The sequence below is a fragment of the Pituophis catenifer genome, unplaced genomic scaffold, assembly GCF_029215685.1.
Source record: "Pituophis catenifer annectens isolate HBS135680 unplaced genomic scaffold, rPitCat1.0.hap2 SCAF_2, whole genome shotgun sequence".
NCBI lineage: Eukaryota > Metazoa > Chordata > Lepidosauria > Squamata > Colubridae > Pituophis > Pituophis catenifer.
Window position 1 is genome coordinate 227,796,789 of NW_027256882.1, and position 21,119 is coordinate 227,817,907.

Sequence of the window (21,119 nt, forward strand, 5' to 3'; positions counted from 1 at the left end):
TCTAAATTATATTATAATTTAATAATTAAGAGATATGTTTTAGTAGAGGAAAATGATAGCCTAGTAGTGAAGGCAACTGAAGATGCTGTTTTGTGAAATACAGCTCCTTGAAAAAATTAAACTTTGCTCTTTTAAAAACCATGACAATATGAGACTTCTACTATTGAAATATAATGTAGTTTAGAATATTCTAGAATGCATTGTTTTAAATATATAAGTGTAATTAACATCAGTTTAAGATAGCATTTTTTATTTATCTTGTAAAGCAACAGATTAAATACTGGCAAATATCAACCATCTAAGCAATATAAGTTTGTGTCAGTAGAGGGCATACATTCATTCTAAACTACCACTAAAATATTCTAATAAAGCCTACTGAAGTATAAAAATCTAAGCTCTTACTGTCTCAGATAGCAAAGCCATGAACAAGACAAATTATCTTTCTCTAAAAAGTGAAATGTTAAACAGAGGAATTCTACTCTTCATTATTTCAGAAGTCTTGCAGTCTTATTTTAATGTATGTCAGTGCCACCTGGCCACAGATGTCCAAGCTTTGCAAAAAATTTCTTTTTGTTAGTTTTGAGTTGACTCGTCTCCTTGAAGCAAAGCGGTGTTGTGGTCTGTCTCATTTCAGCTTGTTTCATCAAACTGGCTTTTGTGAAAAACATACTGCCGAGCAAAAGATTAAGATATTTTGTTTCTGTTGCACAAAACACAAAGTGAATATGCTCTTTAAAGGTAAAGGTTCCCTCGCACATGTGTGCTAGTCGTTTCCGGCTCTAGGGATGGTGCTCATCTCCGTTTCTAAGATGAAGGGCCAGTACTGTCCGAAGACGTCTCCGTGGTCATGTGGCCGGCATAACCGAAGGTGCATGGAGCACTGTTACCTTCCCACCAAAGTGATCCCTATTTTTCTACTTGCATGAACTGCTAGGTTGGCAGAAGCTGGGACAAGTAACAGGACCTCACTCCATTATGTGGCGCTAGGGATTCGAACCGCTGAACTGCTGACCTTCTCAGCATCTTAGTCATTGAGCCACTGAGCAAGATGCTTTTTACATACTCCTAAAAATAGTTTGAATAAAGAAAATTGGTGTGTTATGGCAAAAATTGTAATGATGAATTATCTTAAATACTGATGATTTATCATAATATACATTTTCAGGCTTTAATTCAATTATGCTTTTCAATACTATTTGTTCAATTCTAACTTTAGTTCTGGAAGAAGTATGAGAAATTTAAATATGCCTATTATCAGCCTCTTGATAAATCACATTTTTCCATTCTACTGAGATGTACAGTATTTCCCCTTTAAAATTCCATTAAGACATTTTTTCTAATAATTGCATACTTGTATATAAAAAATATTCTGTACTGGATCTTTTTTGGTGATGAATTTCCATTTTTCTTCATTATTAATGGGCCACTCTGCCTTTTGAATGTCTCTTTGCTAAATGAATATATAGCATTTATAGCATATAGAATGTATAGCATTTTCACAAACCTCTTGCTGATCATATACAGTTCCATGCAAAAAGTTTAGGCAGTCCTCTTCAAACTTATATTTTGAATCTGCAAATAAATAGTATGCTTATTTTGATTTGCAGAAAGAGATAATGTTTAAATTTGTATCATGTAAAGTTTGTGTTATTTTCTGTTGCTTGGAAATTCAGTGAAACATACAATGTTATTTGGGGGTGAGTAAATTTTTGTATGCAAGTATAAATGTGAACCAGAATGGATGAATCTTCAACAAATATACCAAATTTTCTCTTAACAGAGTCATTCATGGGATTAAGGGTTTACTTAGAAACTAGACTGAAAGCCTTAATTAAATCACATTTTCAATGGTTTTTTATTTTTCAGTTCACACAATTTATTGCAATATTCAGTCCTGAAAGTTCATCTCATACACGCACTCTGAAACTGAATATAAAACTCTGGTTTGGTAGCATGAAGATTAATAATGAAGCTAGGGAAGAGTTGGAGTTATGATTCCTCTACCAAATTTTTAACAGTGGAAAAAATATTTTACAATTACTACAAGATAGGCATAAAGATAATTTTGCTTAAAAGGAAATATATAACGAATACAGAGGATTCAGCCTCTCTAACACCAAACTTTTGATGTAGCCTATAAAATATCACCAAACTGATTTTTAATGGGCTGGAAAGGAGACATTAAATATGTGAGGATCATGTTAATAAATTTAAATTGGGTTTTTTCCCCTTGCCCTAGCCTCAGTCCTGAAGTTTTGCACACCGGCAGCTGTCTGTACATGGATTTATTACTATAGCAGTATACTGGTTCCCAGAATTAGGTTCAATTTTACACTTCACAAAGAAAGTGCCCACTGATTAAAAGTTTTTTAAACTGCTAATAGTCAACCAGCCAACTTCAGCATACATTTGAGAAATTTAATTATTTCCACTTCAACAATTTCAATTGCATTGCCCCCCCAACCCCCCCCCCCCAAAAAAAGTTCCATAATCAATATCTCATAAATTTAGGACATACTCTGTTCCAGCTATCTTCTGAAAGATGACCAAAATTACATAATGGTGAGAATTATAAAACAATACTGAAAACAGGATTCCATTACCATTTATATAAAAAAATTGAAACACTGTAATCAAAAGCTAGGTTTTATTTGAGCTGTCTGAATGTACAATGATTAGCAGGATTTTTAAAACAGAAATAATTCCAGAGTAAAGCTTAGGGCCAGGCTTGACACTGAATTAATCCAATGTTAAACAAAAGGACAAACACAAGCAAACATAGTAAAGATTAACATTCAAGATTTAACTTAATCTAAATAGTTTCCACTTACACGACTTCTTTAAATTGTTTATTTTATTTTCTGGAATTATGTATATATCTGTCATTACCTTGTATCCACTTTTCCAAAGTGGAGGCTCAACTACCCAAGAGTAATAGGGTCAGTTTGAGGTAGTGTGCAGTATTAAACCAGACAATTACATCCATTTACTTGCAAACTATAGCATCCAATTGGGCAGCATATCAGTGATCATTACCCAGCTTGACACAGCACAAAAGTGAATATATTTATTAGGGTAAAGAATTTTTTAAAACCACCAATTCCATAATAAAGATAGCAAGACTTTTTTCACTAATGGCTTTTATCTCTGGGTTCTGCTGAAATTACCATGACTGAGACAGTAATAATGAAGAACCAGAAACAAATTTGATCTGGAACTGTCAGTATTGCCTTAAACACCTGCCAAATTCTTAAAATCTCTTGGGTGGATGGAGGGAAGCAATTTGCCACCTTTTTCCTCCTCTTCTAAAAATTACTGTACAAAATGTATTTTAGGAATACAATTTTACTAGCAAGTAAAATTGAAATAATGTTATTTCTTAACAGTATGCTTCTGTCCTATTAGATGGAATCATATTTCTCCCACCCCATAAGAGCCAGTACGCATCAAAAGTACATAATTCAGATTACTTAAAAATCATCACTGATTTGTTTTGGTAAAGTAAAACATATCATGCTTATTTAATATGGATGGAATGGACGGAAGTATAGCGTTTACATCTTTTATATTAAGTTGCTACATCCCAAGACATGTACTTATCTCTTTACTGCTAGTAAATAAATGCGCAACTTTACCCATATACTTCTCCTATATGTATGCAGATGATTGAGAGACAAAGCAGCTGTAGTTGTAAATTACTGTTGACAATAGCCACTAGGGGAAAACTCATTGCCTAACAACCAAATCATACAGAGTGGCAAATTCTACATTCTTTTTAAATACAATCTGAAATGTAGGGCAATCTAATCATAATATAAATGAGCTTGCTACTGATACATACAATTGCAAATACCCTATTGTAAAATGGCAAGTTGCTTGCAGCAGCACACAACAGTAATTCATATATTCATCAATCCCAATCTACATCTTTTGGCTAGTAGATGGTCACTTTTGTCGCTATTTATTCCACTGTTCTAAGAAAAGATATATGAAACAATATTGATATTAAACTGAACTTTACTGGAGCAACTTTTAATTTGAATTATTAAGGATTTTAGAGAAAGGATGTAGTATATTTAATCTGAAACTCAAAAAGTTAAAATTACCAAAATGTAATCAATTTTCTCAGTATTTCATTCAAATCAAAACTATTTTTAGGATCAATGTTCAAGCTCCAAGCATTGAGATTTTATTGATTTTGGAATACACCCACTGAAGTCATTACTTTTTTGGGACTAATAACTAAAACTGAATCCAATCGCTAGTGCATCACTCTAACTGGAGAAGGTATGTATTTTTAAATATACTACTAAAAGATATCCTTTAAACTATACTGGTAAAACAGCATCTCAAGCAAAGAACTGGTTGCTAATTTTCTTGGATTCAATCTCTGCGTGATCAAATTGCCATGGGATACAAATAGTTCATGAAGGTTGGCTTAGGCATATTAAACATATTAAAACTAATTGAAATATTTTTAAATGGTATGGATTGAATCATTACTTTTCCTAGATCTAACACTGTAACTGACAAACATTTGCTAGCTATTGTGACAACTCACAGTTTGCCTTATATATTTAATGTATTAAGTCCTTCATTTATGAAATCAAAAAAACAATTTAATTAAAAGCCACAATGGCTTGCTCAAAATGTCAGCATACACTTGTCAAATGTCTTCTATCCCCTAAAAAGTGGATGCTATAAGTAGTAAAACCGCTGGCAACAAGAAATCGATCTAGATTTTAGGAATCACTAGAGTTTAGCAAAATGTTTTAGTCACATCAGAAATTGTGCTCTCTTACTGTATTCACAGAGAAAGAACTAATCAGGAGCAGTTTATGTTTGCACAAACACTTCAGAATTGTAGAATTTTTCTTAAGAGTTAAACACATCAGAATCTAAGCATTTACAATACATCATACAATATTCTCAGACAATCACAAGAATAAGCAGAACAGGTTAACTACATAAGGCTTTAAAATTAGAAGCACAGTGTGTATTTGAATATTATTTTGCTTACAAGTCAGGCTATATTTTTAATTTTATTCAAGCAAAAATGTATTATAGGGAAAGGCATCTTATTTTATGATGAGTTGTCAACATTTGTTTTACTATATAGGAGTACATTAGTAAACTTTTCATAATAATTGAAACAATTCTATATTGTAAAACATTCAAATCAAAGTGTCAACTAAGTCTGTAAGTTCGTATGTTTGTCAATATAAAAAAATCAAATCAATATTAGATTTTTTGGAAGATTTTTACATGATTATTTTAAAATAGCTGTATATAAAGTTCCTTACATTACTTGCCGATATCAAGGAGATATTGGTTCCGTATTTTGTTGTGTTTCTATTGGCCTTGTTAATAGAGTAGTGCTTTGAAAACAGCATTTTTGGCCATTAATCAGTTAGGAAAAGAAGAACGAAAACACTGAGAAGAAGACAAAGTAATAAAATACTTATTTTGATTTGCTCCCTATAATAAGGCCTGTAAAATTCAAGTGGTTGTCTTCATTCTTTTTTATTCCTTCAAATGCAATGGCTATTTGTATTTTATAACTGCTTCAATTATACCTGTGCAACAGAACATGTCACAGTACATTTTGAGATGTTTTAAAAATATTGTATATAAACTTGTTTGGGATATGCTAAAGCATTTGGCAACACGTTTACAGCATCAGTGTTTACATAATTAAAATTGTACTTCCTTCTAAGATTTTTGTACATCTTAAAAAGATTTGCAAATTGACTTAAGTATATAAGAAAACTTGCACAAAATATATAAACTACACAGGTTTTGTTCCATCATCTACAATTCCAGTTAATACTGGCATTAAAACCTTCATTAATTATGTTTACAAATCATTTTACCTGTACATTTATGAAGGCAACTGACCTGATTTGAAAACAAAACCATCAGGTTTCATGTTGTGGCTATTAAGATCTGGAGTTCAGCAATGAAATTCAACAAGGAACTAAACAAAGCGGTTTACAAATTCACCAGTTCCTGTGATACAAACTGTTTTAATCTTTCAAGATACTGTACGTAAAGTTCCACATCATTATGTCCTGCCCCTTCAAGCCACAATGGTTCCACAGGTCTTTGGCAACGCTCAAATAATGCTAGGCCATGTGAAAAGTCAATCACTTCATCTTCAGTCCCATGGATTATTAACACCGGCGAAGTTATTTTAGATATCTTGTCAATACTACAGAAACACAGAAGAAAAATAACACACATAGCAGAAAATTCCACAGATGTCTTACATGCATATATGGTTAAAACGAATATTTACTATACTTTATTGACAGTGTGCCATTAGAGAGTTTATTTGGTGGAGATTTTCAAAACCAGGTCGCACAAATTCATGTAGAAATTAACTTTTGGAAAAAAAAATACAGGATTAGCACCCTGCTGTATACAATATACAGCAGAATTCTACTGTTAACTGAAAAACAGTATAAAGTGAGTGTTTTCTCTAACTTCCTCTTAGGCTCCCAACACCATCTCCATCTTTCAAAGAATAAGACGACATTTTGCAGCAATACATTAATTATGCTGAAGACGTGAGGAAGATGGAAGCACTGGAAAAAGTTGCTGGCCACTCTTTCATGTAACCCACTTCTTTCTGCAAAAGGTAAAAACTTGAATATAGGTAGTCCTCAACATACAACCATAACTGGAATCAGAATTTCTTTCTCATGCTTACTCTCGCTTCATTTCTTGGTTGCCATTCACGGGGGGGGCGGGGGGATGTGGGGGGTGGGAAGAGATGATGGGGGAGCTTAGGAATGTGGTGCCTCAGCTGCTAGTCAAAACATCTACCAGCCGGCGTGTGAACCAAGGCCATGTCAACAGACACTTGTTGGAGCTGGAACCCGTGGCTGAATTGATTGGCCCATGTGATCTAAAAGACACAGGGGGATGGGGAATTTCTATTCTTTTAACTATTCCTGAGTGCGGAAACCCTTTAGAGCTAGCTTCACTTTTCTAAATGCTGATACAATGTACACAATAAAGGGCTTCTTGAACCTGAGCAAACTGTCAGTCTTGACTGCCTTGAGTCCATTACTCGGAATGATGTCACATGGGGGAAAGCTGCGACAGTTGTAAGTGTGAGGACCAGTTGTAATCATTTACATCTGTGTCATTGTAAGGTCACTAAACAAATGACTGTAAGTCAAGGACTACCGGTATGCAGATGGGTAGGCCTTATTGCAACCCACAGATTTGGTTTAATGTGTTTTAACTGTCTGATATATAGCAGCATGAAAGAAAAAAAGTCCAGTTACTCTAAACAAGTTTCTCATTTAATGATTTTTCTTTTGACGTTCAAGCAAAAGAGCATATGGATGAGATAACTAATTTCTAACTGCATTTTAAAAACAAACATGTAACTTACTTTGGGAATGCATCAAAGCAGTATGTCTTCTTTATATCAGGAAAAGCTACTCGCATTCCTGAGGTCAGAGGAGAATGTAGAATTACAGCAGCACTTTCATAACGAGCAGCAAGATCCACAGATGGCACAGTTCCTATGCTCTGGCCATATATAATCACATTTTCAGGGCGAATTCCGTATCTGAAAAAGTAGTGTTTTATGTAATTTCAAAGTGATGAAATATGCTATCAATAAAGTAAATATTCAAGTGCACATAAAATAGTAAAATTATGTTTCTTACAGAATGTAAAAAAATAAATCATTTTATCCCTTTCATGAAGGGTAAAAAAGTTTCATAAGTACAAAAAATTATACCGGTATTCAGGCAAATACTTTTAAGTGAATGTACCAAGAGTATTATATTTTTAAGACTAAAAAATAGTTATTAGTATGTTTTTTAAGTAATGTCTAAAGACAAGTTTATAAAAATGGCATTCAACGTTTGACAGATATTTGTCATCTCAGATGGCTGTTCCATGTCTATATTGCTTTCTGAAACACATAGCGCATAGAGTTTAATAATCCAATTACATTTTTCTAAACTGGTTTTACATACACAGACAGAATCACACCTCATTCTTTCTGGTGAGAGGAATGTATGATGCTCCTTTTTTGCTGAATGACAACTTCCGTTTTATGCCAACTAGAATGCCAGTCAGGAAGCCAAACAAGCAATGAGGCAAGCAATACATCAATATTTAGAGCAGTGTTTTCCAAAGTTGGCAACTTCTACATGTGTGGAGCAACTACCAGAATTCTCATCAGCTGTCATCTGCCTGAGTAATTCTGTGATGTGAAGTTTATACACCTGGAAATTTCAGTTCAATTCAGGCACACTGATTTACAGCATCAGCAACCCCCTCACCCCTATCTTAGAAGATCTGCAAAAAGTATACTAGTAACTGCACAATTTCTAATTAAGAAGTATCAGGAAGTATTCTGATCAAGGAACTACTCAAAAGTATAAAAGGTCCTAGAGATCATCAGTTCTCAACTTCAATGTCACCTGACTAAAAGGCCATTTAAAATGGATTTGCTGTTACTAACATCTGCTGCTTTAAAAACAAATAAGTATACAAGGTATGGTCAAACTTTAAAGCTATTTAAATTATTATTTATCCCTACTCCACCATAAAATTACAACAAACACTGACCTACTAATTTATAAGTATTTAGGCAAGGATCTAGTTTATCTTGTTTCAAACTAGAGGTCCCAATAATTCTTAAGACTCAAGACTTACCTAGAATCCTGTACAGTCAATAAAATCAAAGGGGTTATTTAGTTAACACATGCAAGTTTTTAAGGACAAATAAAACAAATCTCTCTTTCTATATCCATTTCTAAGTAATTAAAATATTAAAACATAAAGAGTGACTGCCTTACAATGCTAAAATATTTTTGAAAACCATAGGAATGAAGAAGACAGAAATGTGTTGGAAACATCAGTTAGCCTTTAAAAAATATGTAATCTAATTGAGGCTAAGAAATTAGTTTGAAAAAAACCCCATCATGCCTAGTAACAACAATAAAAGGTAACCTGCTACTAACTGGAGCAAACAGTAACTGCTCTCGATAAACAGAAGCATGACAACAGCTTGTTCACAAATATTTTTCCTCTCCACCTACAAGAAGAATGAAAAATACAGTGCAACCATCCACTAAGATATTGCTGAAACTGCATGCGTGGTTTAACCAGAAATATTCATGTAAGTAGTACACACACTGAGTTAAAAACAGCAACAGCTGCTGTTTCTACTATAATCAGTGAGGAAAGAATGGCACAGGTGCTGTTGTGAAGGATGTAGGAAAGTAAAGGAATTAATAAAAATTTGGAATGTCTCTTTTCAACATAAAAATGGACAGAGCAAAAAGATAGGAAGTCTTAGCTCTCTGTGAGATAGCCAGATTTTTTTAAAAATGTCAAAAAAAAAATCCTTAAATATGCATATCAGATGGCTGCATAAAACTTTTATTTTTAATGTTCAAGCCACAGAAGAGCCACAATAGGTAGGTTAATACTAAGCCATTATTTTAAATTGTTGCCCTGGTTCACATATAACAAGCCGTGTAACATGGTGTACAAATCAGAATGGATTTCTGTAATACAGTGCTAAATATAAATAAACTACATGATGACTTAGAACAGTGGTTCTCAACCTTCCTAATGCCGTGACCCTTTAATACAGTTCCTCATGTTGTGGTGACCCCCAACCAGGGGTGGGTTCTAATTTTTTTTTACTACTTGTTCTGTGGGCGTGGCTTATTTTGTGGGCGTGGCTTGGAGGTCATGTGACTGAGTGGGCGTGGCTAGCTGGTCATGTGACCGGGTGGCCATGGCTATGTGTATAGGGACTTAGTCAGAGGGTTGAAAAAAGTCATTTCTGACAGGTCCTCGCACTTTTGACTGGTCATCATTTATGCCCATTGTAGCATTCTTAACAACCGTGTCACTCATTTCACAACTGCTTCTCTTCACCATGGTGACAAGATAGGGCAAAAACGTAAAATGTGAGGACAGTTGTAAGTTCGAGGACTGGTCAAAAGTGCGAGGACCAGTCAAAAATAACTTTTTCAGCCCTCTGAGTAGTCCATGTGCACAAAAGGATTACCCAGAGGGCTGAAAAAAGTGATTTCTGTCAGGTTCTCGCACTTTTGACCGGTCTTCACACTTATGACTGGTCATCATTTATGCCCATTGTAGCATTCTTAACAAGCGTGTCACTCATTTCACAACTGCTTCTCTTCACCATGGTGACAAGATAGGCAAAAACGTAAAATGTGAGGACAGTCATAAGTTCGAGGACTGGTCAAAAGTGCGAGGACCAGTCAAAAATAACTTTTTCAGCCCTCTGAGTAGTCCATATGCATAAAAGGATACAGCAATAGAGAGGATGAAGGAAGGGAAGGGAAATTAGAGTAGGAGTGAGGGTAAGAGAGGGAGGAAGAGAGGAGGAGGAGGAGAAAGAAAGAGGAAGTAGGGAGGAGAAGAAGAGGGGGAGGAAGAGAAAGTAAGAAGGAAAGAAAAGAGACAGGTGGTAGGTTTGAGGAGAAAGATTGTTGTACAATAAAAAAGATGAAAGGGAAGAAAGCCAACCCCAAACAAATATGAAGATATTAAGATAAAGAATGGTTAAACTTTAAAAAATAAAAGAGAACAAATATGAATAAGTAACAATAATTAGAAACACACATACAAACATACAATGTATTTTCTCTGAACAGAGTATTTGGCCGGTTCACAAATTTAAACAGTGTTTAGTCATTTCAATTAAATTTACAATTTCTATATTTCCTTTTTGCCATATTTATTCCTCATCTATTTTTGTAAAAACCAATATTACCCTTCATCCTCATCTCTAATCTTAATCAAATTCAATTTTTCCCTTCTATTCTATATTATACCCCTTCCCATTGTCATCTATTTTTATATCCATCCTCACATTGGTTAATTATGTAATGTTACAGTTGTTTAATATAAATTCAACATTTTAATATAAATCAATTAGTTATATAACTACCTTTTTTGTATATTAATCAATATGAACATGAATATTCCAATTATTTCCATGCAATCCAATTTTTTACAAATCAATTATATTTACCAATAATAATAAACCAAATAATTTCCCCCATATATTCCTCCAAACCACAACTTAACTATTTCTGCTTTCAACACAATATACAATTAATAGTATCTCAATTATTACAATTCCCTAGTTAAATAGAGCTTTTTTTCTTTTGTGTTTTAAAATCTTGAACTCTCCTCTTTCCCCCTAAATTTCCCATTGTTTGCACCTATCTTTTTTGGTGAGGAAAAAGAAATCTGCCTGCCTAATTTTCCAACGTTGCAGCAACAGCAAAGCCAACAGCCTGCTTTACTTTCAGTTTTGTTTTTCAGCTTAGCTAGGGGAAAAAAAATCTGCTCCAGCAAGCAGCAGAGCCCTGAGCAAAACAGCTAAGAGCAAATCAGCTGAGAGTCGGGAGCTGATCTAATCAAGGGCTAATTAGCCTATGCTGAAGCTCCGCGGGCCAATAAAATTACAAAAAAACACCGAACCGTTTGTTAAATTGCTGGCTCGCCCGCCCCTCGCCCACCACTATTTATTGGCAATAAATAGTGGTGCGGAGGGGCAGGGCGAGCCAGCAATTTAACAAACGGCTCGGCCGAACCCCCTAGAACCGGCAGAATCCCACCACTGGCTATAGGGCGGCCCTTTGAAGCCCCGCGGCAAGAATTTAAACAGTTTTTTTTCATCTAGCCATCAGCTGGGACTCAGGAGGCAGCAATAGATTGGGAGTGGGCGGGGTAAGCGAACGGCCGGCGATCCAACAGAGCAGAGAGTGAGGGTGAGTGAAGGCGGGGGGGAGAGGGCTTTGGTGACCCATGTGAAATGGCCGTTCGACCCCCAAAGGGGCTGCAAACCCCAGGTTGAGAACCGCTGATTTAGAATGATGGAAACTTAAACAATGATGCTTTAAGAAAGCATTCAATGTAGAATCCCTACCACACTAAGTCAGCTTGATTCCAATAATTTATTTTCTGAAGATATGAATTAATCTGAAATACTGATTCAATGTAGCACCTCTCATTTGATTTTCCTTGTCAATGGAAAATAAATAAATATTAATATTTTACTAACCTACACTTTATACTTTATTGATCCAAACTCCACTGTCACAATGTAAACAAAAGCATTATTTCTCATGAATTAATAACATGTCCCTTACTTCACTTAGTGAATTAAAAAAAGACAATATGAACAGATTTTTAATGTAAAATCTCTCAAAGGGCTGGGCAAACCAGGCAAGTACAGTCCAATTTACTCACATCTTATTTCTTACAAGTCTCTAATAAAACTTTCCTGACGATTGAAAAAATCTGAATAACACTGTTAGGGAAAAAATGTGAGCGCAGCTACAATCACTGTAGCACACAGCCACTAACTCTACCTTTCCCCTCAGTCCCCATACCACAATTGGTCCATTCTGCAGACTTTTCCCAATGCTCAGATAAACATTTTCAGGACGGCTTCTGTATTATGCACACAGTCAAATTCACTATGAGAATAAACAAAAATTCTACTAACTTTGTAAAATAATATAATTCTATTTACCTTGTTCTAAGAGCTACCCAAGCAGCATCGATGTCAGCATACAAATTCTTCTCTGTTGGTTTTCCAGAACTTGCTCCATATCCAGAATAATCATATGAAAATATGTTGCAATTAATCCGTGAACCAAGTCCTATGTAAAAACTGCTCATCTGGCCTAAATCAACAGCATTTCCATGCGAGAAAAGTAAAGTATATTTGGCGCTAGGGGAACAACGCACAAACATACAGGCAATCCTGTTACCTTTGCTGGTTCTAGTCATGAAACATTCAATAGCATCTTTTTCTCTAGAAGAGTATTGCCAGTCTGCTCGATCAGAAAGATGTAAAGTCCAACGACTCCCACTTTCATCACACATGAGTGTATAGGTGGGGTCTGGGGGCAAAAATGCCAGTTTGGAAGCTATTTTTCCTGGACATGGTGGGCAACAGAATAGGCAGCAGAGTTCACTAAATGAAAGATTGTTCATCCTCCAATCTGAAATAAGAAGGAAAGGATGTTACCTTCTAGTAGGAATTTAATAATAATAATTCGTTACACATTTTCAGTAAAATATTGAACTTTTACATATAATACCAATATTATATAAGTAATTATTGCTAAAACAGCCACCATAGGACTTTCAAATCAAAATTTTGATTAAGAAGGAATTAGTGTTCTAAGAAAAAAGCTTTACTAATGGTAAACTCGTTACCTTTTGTTTCTGAAGTGGAACATTAAATAATACCATTAGGAATGTTATTCAGCTTTCCACTTAATAGCTCAGTTATAAATCAACACAACACTATTTAGAAACCATTTGTAAGTTGCAACCAACTTAGGTATGACAAAGCAATGATTAATGCAGATGTGACATTCATAATAAACTGAAATTTTAAGTGTATTTTTTTTCATAAACTGCCAATATATTGCAAAGCTTACAAAAAGATTTACAAAATATAACAATGGTCAGACAGCAAATAATAGAGCAACTCTGGTAAAAGACACCTTATGCACAGAATAGTCCACAAGCTGAAATACCGATTTGAAGAGGTCTTTTGATTTAGGAGAAGAAATGGTTTTCATTTGCCTCAATGAGACTAATGATTTTATTTTTAATTTAACCCCTTTAAAGTCTTTATGTTAATTCTTTAATAAGTTCAAACAGGGAAAAATGACTTATTTCAAAATAATACTTGACAAAAAGATTCTAGTGAGGATTTTGGTATATAACTGCTACTAGCAAAACAATTCTTCTAATGCCACTACAAATTAATACACCCATTTACAAAATGTGACAGATAAAAAGGATATATACAGGTATTCATTTGTTAATGACCATTTATTCAGCTACTGGTCTAAGTTACAAAAACACTGAGCACAGAGACTTATGGCTAGTCCTCAAAGTTGCAGCCATTGCAGTGTTCCTGTGGTGGGTAACATGCTTGCAATTTGAGTATTTGGCTACCAATGCACAATTACAACAGTTGTAGCACCTCATGATCACCATTTGCAACTTTCACTGCTGGCTTCTAACAAGCAAAAACAATTGGGAAGTTGGCAGAAGTCACACCTCACAGTCACATTGTGCTTAAAAAGGCTGCACAATTTTCTTAAGAACCACAACTGGAACTGCTGTCATAGATTGTTGTGGTCACATGATTTTCAACTTTACATGTTTAGTGACCAAGTTCATTATCCCAATTATGGTCATTAATAGAGGACTATTTATTTATTTATTTATTTATTTATTTATTTATTTATTTGTTTGTTTGTTTGTTTGTTTGTTTGTTTGAATTTATATGGCCACCCACTGTCTCTCAGTGACTCTGAGTGGCTTATAAAAATATAAACACAGTAAAAACAATATTCCCACACAGATACCCTGGCAACATCAATCAAACAGATAAGTCACTTGATGGGGTCCATCCCACTCTGGGTTCCCCAGGCCCATTAGCGAAACCAGGGGTTCAGGGCTTTATGAAAGTTTCAAAATGGAGAACAATCTAATCTCCCCAGGGATGATGTCCCAAAGGAAGGGAACCACCATGGGGAAGGCCCTTCTTCTGGATTCCATCAGATGTATCTCCTTAGGAAAGGGGACCCACAACATTCCCTGCTTCACCCTCTCTCTGAAAATATCGTCTTTCAGATAGCCTGGTCCCAAACCATGTAGGGCTTTAAAAGTGGCAATCAGCACCTTGAGCTGCAGTGGCACAGTGGTTAGAATGCAGTATTGCAGGCTACTTCTGCTGATCACTGGCTGCCAGCAGTTTGGCAGTTCGAATCTCACCAGGCTCAAGGTTGACTCAGCCTTCCATCCTTCTGAGATTGGTAAAACGAGGACCCAGATTGTTGGGGGCAATAGGCTGATTCTAAACTGCTTAGAGAGGGCTGTAAAGCACTGTGAAGCAGTATATAAGTGCTACTGCTATTGAATTGTATCCAAAAGCAAGTCAGCAGCCAATAAAGCTCCTGCAGGAGGTGTGACACATACATACATCTGAGTCTGCACAAAACCACGCAGGCTGTCTCATTTTGAACCAACTGGACCTTCCAGATACTTTTCAAGGGCAGCCCCATGTAGAATGTGCTGTAATAGTCAAGATGGGTGATGACTAAGGCATAAGTGACTGCGAGCCCCCTGCATGTGTGCAGACAAAAAGCCATAGTGGGCAGGAAAAAGAACCTGGCTTTTTGTCTAATATCGATTACCCAATGATAACCTTGATTGAGCCACCAAGAGTTTTTAAGCCGCTATCTCCACCTAAGGAAATGCTGTTTGACTAAGTAATACAAATGTTGCTAAGATACTAGGTGAAAAATATGCCAAAATCTAGAAGCCAAGTATTTTATAATTCCAACAGCACACCACATCTATTTGTTTACTTTTTACTAGTACATCATGCAAACATTTTAAACAAACTAAATTGTAACTTTAAATCACAGTATTAATCATGGTTACCATGCTTGAACCATACTTTTTAATATCTAATTTTCCTGAATCCATGCAGCAATCATGAGACACCAGCAAAAGGAGCAGTCACAGACAGGAACCATCAGGGTTGCTATGCCGAATTCAAACACTTTTGTCTGTTTTATATCTGAATACTGACTACTTATTGTTTTCAAAATGTCTGGCTTCACACATAACTTTGGGGACCAGAGTGGATTCTTCATTTTGTTTGGCATTTAATTGGCTTTAGTTTGATTCTGCTTCAACTATGGGATTGTAACTTCTGTTGTATTTTTATTGTTGTTCTTGTAGTAAAGTTTAAAAAACCTTATTTATTAATAGCGTTGGTATCTTAAAATACATCACTGCATCGAACACCCTATTCTAAACAGAACACATTGTACCAAGAATGCTATTATCTTCCTTAATAATAAAGCTTTTGATTAAGCATATATATGTATATGTATATGTATATGTATATGTATATGTATATGTATATGTATATATGCTGTGCATTTATTCCTCCCCCTTGAAAAAGAAGAACCTCAGGAATTAAACAAATCTGAACATAACTGAAGTGTCTGCAGTTCTTCTGTCTAGTTTCTTTGAAAAAGTAAATTGGATGCACAATAAATCTATTTCTCAGAAGTCAAAGGACATTTTATTACAGAACTAGCAATGGTACTTATACAGTAGCAAATGTCACACAAAATATATCACAAGACTCCAAAACAAATTTACAGACAAAGGAGAAATTTAGATAGAAACAGGAACTTTCATTTTTGGCAAAGGAATTCATTTAGTTTTAGACAAATGAATTTTAACCAACATAATTCAAGTTATATTTTACTGAAAAATGGTAAAAATGATACTTTCTAAATGTATGTTATGTTCCATAACTATTTTGAACAATAAAACCCATGGAATTGCTGCTTGGTACAGTTGTATTCTAGCAATTCTTGCTATACTAGATTGCTAAATAACTTAGATATTAAATGTGTTTTTCTTTATTGAGCTACTTACAAATTTAACACATGTGCATTATATGCTGTATTAAATATGAGCTGGTGTAACACCTTTGCATAACAAGCAATCTGATAGCAGCACCCATGATGCTAATACTACTTCCTTTAGAAGTGTGACTAAGAAGATATATTAAAGCAAGCTATACTGTGACACATTTTCACTATGCAGTTAGCTCAGCAATGTGCATGCTTAAAAATAGAAGCTAATATTTTCAATACAGAATTCAGAGATATTTCTGTACTACTGATTAAATGAAAAAAGACTATTTCATTAAATACATCTTTTCTCACAGCCCCATCCATTTATAAGAGTGACTTCCATTTGAATGTTTGATAGAACCTGAACAAATAGTAAATGGAAAGATTATAGATCAATCTTGCAACCCAATGAATTCTCAAAAATTACATTCTTTTTAGTTCAACAGAGTTTATTCCAATGTGTGCATAAGATTATAACAGATGGATCTTTCATGATTTTAGGTGCATTCAAAAAAAAAGAGAACTCATTCTAGATTTTTCAGCCTTCAAATAGCAGATAATGTTCTCTGATATTCCAGCCACAGTAATGAAAGACTAGTTCTTGCTTTGAAATTACAAAATGTTTGCTTAAATTTTATTCAACTTCTAAACAGACCTATGTCATGAATCAAAGAGAATGAGAAACGAGTATACACAAAGGCCCTGACCTTACTGTGACATATTATGCCGACAACTCCAACCTTTTCCCTTAGTCATGTGATATGACTTCACCCTATGAGTGAAACAATCAAGTTATCACAAAGGCTAAGTGGTGCAAAACAAAAAGTACAGGTAGTCATCAACCTATGACCACAATTGAGCCCAACATTTCCATTGCCAGGCAAGGCATTTGAGTGAGTTTTGCTCCATTTTATGACCTTTTTGCCACAGTTATGTGAATCACTGCAGTTGTTAAGTGATCATTATGGTCATTAGTGAATCTGGCTTGTTGAAAGCCAGCTGGAAAGGTTACAAATGGTGACATTACCCCAGGACAGTGCAACTGTCATAAATACATGCCAGTTGCCAACCACCCAAATTTTGACCGGGGAGATCCTGCAATGGTCATAAGTATGAAAACCAGTCATAAGTCACTTTTTCAGTGCTGTTGTAACAAATGTATCCCTAATTTTAACACCAATATTTTACCAATCTTTCAACAAGACACAGGAAAGACGTTTATTTTATTTGCAAAGAATGAGGGTACTGTATAGCCACACAATTCCATTTTAACAATATTGTGAAACAGAAGCAGTATATATCTTTATCTTCAAGTTGCAGTAACTCCACTATTCCTCACTGCAATGTCCATTATAATAATGAAGAATGCTGAGTTGCACTTTTGTGGCTTATTTGCCAGTTTGCCTATATTTAACACTTTTTCATATTTCCACTCAAAAATAAGTCTGTCTAGTGGCAATCAACTCGTTAGCTTATTCTATTTAGCTTGTGAAACATACTTTTAATTAAACTATATAATGAGTATATCGCATTTAATGAAAGCTTCTGCACACTGAATATTTATTACACTTATATGTCTGCCAAACTGGAAAGACTCAAAGTAGCTTACATTAAAAACTCAATGAAAACAACCAGAATGCAAAAGGTATTTAAAAAATTAAATGACACCATTGGGAAATACATAAAAAAAGTTTCAATCACCATAAAAGCATCACAAACACTTCATCCTATGGCCTGATCAAAGTCACTTTTTTGCGCCTTTTAATGTAGAGCCAGCTTTGTGCCAAATATTTAGGAGGAGCAACAACAGAGAAGGTACACAACTGGATCCTACAGGATGTCATTGTTTTACTGAAAGGATCTGAACCTACCTACTTAGTCAGAACCTATTGGATGGGAAAGGAAATTTAGAGAAAAGCAATTTCATAGATAGCCAGACCCAGATAACACTGTGTAGTCAAGGGTAGATAATTAATTTTCCCAAGGGGCCACGTAAGAAACTGGGACTGTTGTGGAGGGCTGATCCAAATAGGGCTGTGAAGGTGTATAGGCACGCATGTATGCACATACATGAATTGGAAAAAAAAAAGCAATTGTCTTCAAAATAAAAGCAATGCAGTTGTATTGTGAGCATGGCATACACTTAATTTACATTTGATTTCTAATTTCCAATTAACCTCACATCGGCTAGATAGGGACAGCCAAAAGATTGGCCCAAGGCCGTAAAATGCCCAGGTCTGTTGTAGATAATACTTTGAATTGCTTTTCTTAGTTAAGCTTCAGGGAACTCTCATGAAACTAGGTTTAGTCAGGACCAATTTTTTTGTTTTTGAAAACCTTATTTGTGGGAAAGAAGTACTTTTTTGGCATAGTATGTTGTGGAAGAGAAATATCTTGATATTGTATTTTTCATTTTTTTCTCACAAATATTTTTCTACAAACAATGTACCAGAACCTGGGCATGTTGAAAATCCTTTAATAAATAATAAAGCTAGCATAGCTAACTTGAATATTTTGCACTATTTCCTCTTAGCCATTCTTCCTTAGAATGCAATGAACACGTCATCAATATGGAATGTTAGGGTCATGGCATACAGATTAACAAGAATATGCATTTAAAATAAACTAGAGGTAAAATATGAATTTGTTCCAAGTGTGGAGTTGGTAATGTACACATTTTTTATTTGAGCAAGAATAGTTTTAGACATGCTATGCAATATATTTAAAAGTATGTGTGTTTGGATGATTATATGCTATCGAACACATGGGATAAGCTATCAGAAGACATAAGAAGCTAGACTACATTATTACCCTGACAAAATGTAAATCTACATAGAGGCTTGATTTGCTTGAATTTTTAACCAATAGACCCTTCCCCCAAAAAAGTTTAAATAGTAGAATAACTTAAAGAATTTCAACTAAACATGTAAAAGAAACACATGACAGCACTGATAAAGAGAGAAGCACAATCTACCCGTTCATAACAACGGAAACCCCATCTTGTAAGGTATGTTAGTCATTCCAAACTGGTCTCTTTACACCTTCAAAAGGCTAAGGGTTAGGAAATCTTTAGCATCTCAATAAGAATCAGAAACCCACTCGTTTATATTCGTTTAAGCCAGGAGTATAAGCCTCCAACAAAAAGTCTTTAAAAGAACAGAGTACAGTATAATGCTCCAAAGAAATTCTCATCCAAAAAGACGTCTTCAGATCTTACGAAAATCCAAACAGGGTCGCAGGAGTGGGGCGAGGCTCGTGGGAAGAAAAGCTTTGTTCAGAAACACAGCCAGCACTACTTGGCGCTTTTCTATCCCCTAGAACAGTATGCCTTTCATCCTCTCTCCCTCCCAAAGCTGCCTCGCATACAAAAGAAGGACGAGCACAGCGCAGGTCATTCTCTCCACCAAGACCCAGAGTTTCCCCCCACCCTCTCACCCCTCCAGAGCGCACACACACACACACACACATTATTTAACAACCCCCGAGCTCGCCTCGATTTCTCGGCCTCCTCAACACGGCCAGACGAGCAACCCCCCCCCCCCCCGTTATATAGGCCGTGACACTGCTCACACCGGGAGACGAGACGAAGCTCTTTCCACGGCACCCCGAAACTTCGCGAGCAGCCGAAGGCGAAATCAAGGACTCCAGTCCTGGCGCCGCACTGGAAAGCCGGCGTATTGCAGAGGAGAGAGAGATGAAGCACCGGGAGGAGGGGGGGGGGGAGAGAGATGGAGGGCAATTGCGCGCGCATACGGAGGAGAGCGCTACCCACTTCACGCGGGACACATTTTGGGGACCCAGCAGAGCGGGGTCTCCGGTTCCCAGAGCTCTCCCGGCGTCCTCGTCCTGATCCTCCCGGGACCGCAGTCGGCTTTAATTATACCTCAGACAAGCAGCCCTTCCCCACCTCTTACTTTGGTCATGACTGCTGGAGAGACACCGAGGCCACTACCTTCGGCCGGCCCCCCCCTCCCCATTCCTTAAACCGAGGAGGCGACAAAGAGGGGGCTTACCTCCGGACTCGCGTCCGCAGAGACCACACGGCCGGGTCCAACTGCCTAGCTGAGCGGCGGGCGCGCTTCGGCGCTCGCTCCCGGCTCGCGCACAGCGTTCGGCCCGTTCCGGCCCAGGCTCTTGAAGCGGCGCCGTTCGAAAGCCGAAGGATTCAGTTAAACCGAGCAACCGCCGAGGCTCCAACGCCGGGCGACGGCCTAAAGCGCCGGCTCGAGTTCCTCCCTTCCTCTCCTCAGCGGCGCCCAACCTCGGGGGGAAAAAAGCAACAGCAACCGAAGCTAGAGCGCGTCAGAAGCTCCGGTGCGCTTTCCGTGGGAGAAAAAAATTCCAACCCGCCTCACGGGGAACTAAACAGAAAACAGGCGAGAAGGAGAAGCTGAGGTATAGAGCCCTGCCAAGCGAGGCGAGGGGCGGGACTTAAAGCCTCTCTGACCGGTAGCCCTCCAGAGCCGACCAATAAAATTACGCCTCTCGGCTGCGTGCTCTTGTCAGATTTCCTGTCAGGAAGGCGGGATCTTCTTCATTGAAGCCAATCGCAGCCGCTCTGCCGCTCGAGGTAACCTGAGGCGCTTCAACAAACCTCTTCGCCGGAAGTGAGGAGCCGGTTTG

General features: G+C 36.6%; 1 protein-coding gene across 2 annotated transcripts; it reads right to left on the reverse strand.

The window, feature by feature from the left end:
• Nucleotides 1-824: 824 nt before the first annotated feature.
• ABHD17B (abhydrolase domain containing 17B, depalmitoylase) lies at nucleotides 825-20,915 on the reverse strand. 2 transcript variants are annotated; one of them, XR_011599922.1, is made up of 6 exons: nucleotides 20,510-20,915; nucleotides 12,560-13,034; nucleotides 7,406-7,585; nucleotides 5,899-6,211; nucleotides 1,505-1,572; nucleotides 825-1,065 (listed from the first exon to the last, which is right to left on the reverse strand). XR_011599922.1 is itself a non-coding variant. In XM_070935600.1 (4 exons), exons 2-4 carry the CDS (start codon nucleotides 13,024-13,026, stop codon nucleotides 5,992-5,994), a joined length of 867 nt encoding a protein of 288 aa, XP_070791701.1. In that variant the 5' UTR covers nucleotides 13,027-13,034; nucleotides 20,067-20,106; the 3' UTR covers nucleotides 5,808-5,991. The 2 variants fall into 2 exon arrangements, 1 of the variants encoding a protein (XP_070791701.1); XM_070935600.1 differs by lacking the exons at nucleotides 825-1,065; nucleotides 1,505-1,572; nucleotides 20,510-20,915 and adding an exon at nucleotides 20,067-20,106 and having other exon boundaries at nucleotides 5,808-6,211.
• Nucleotides 20,916-21,119: the final 204 nt, after the last annotated feature.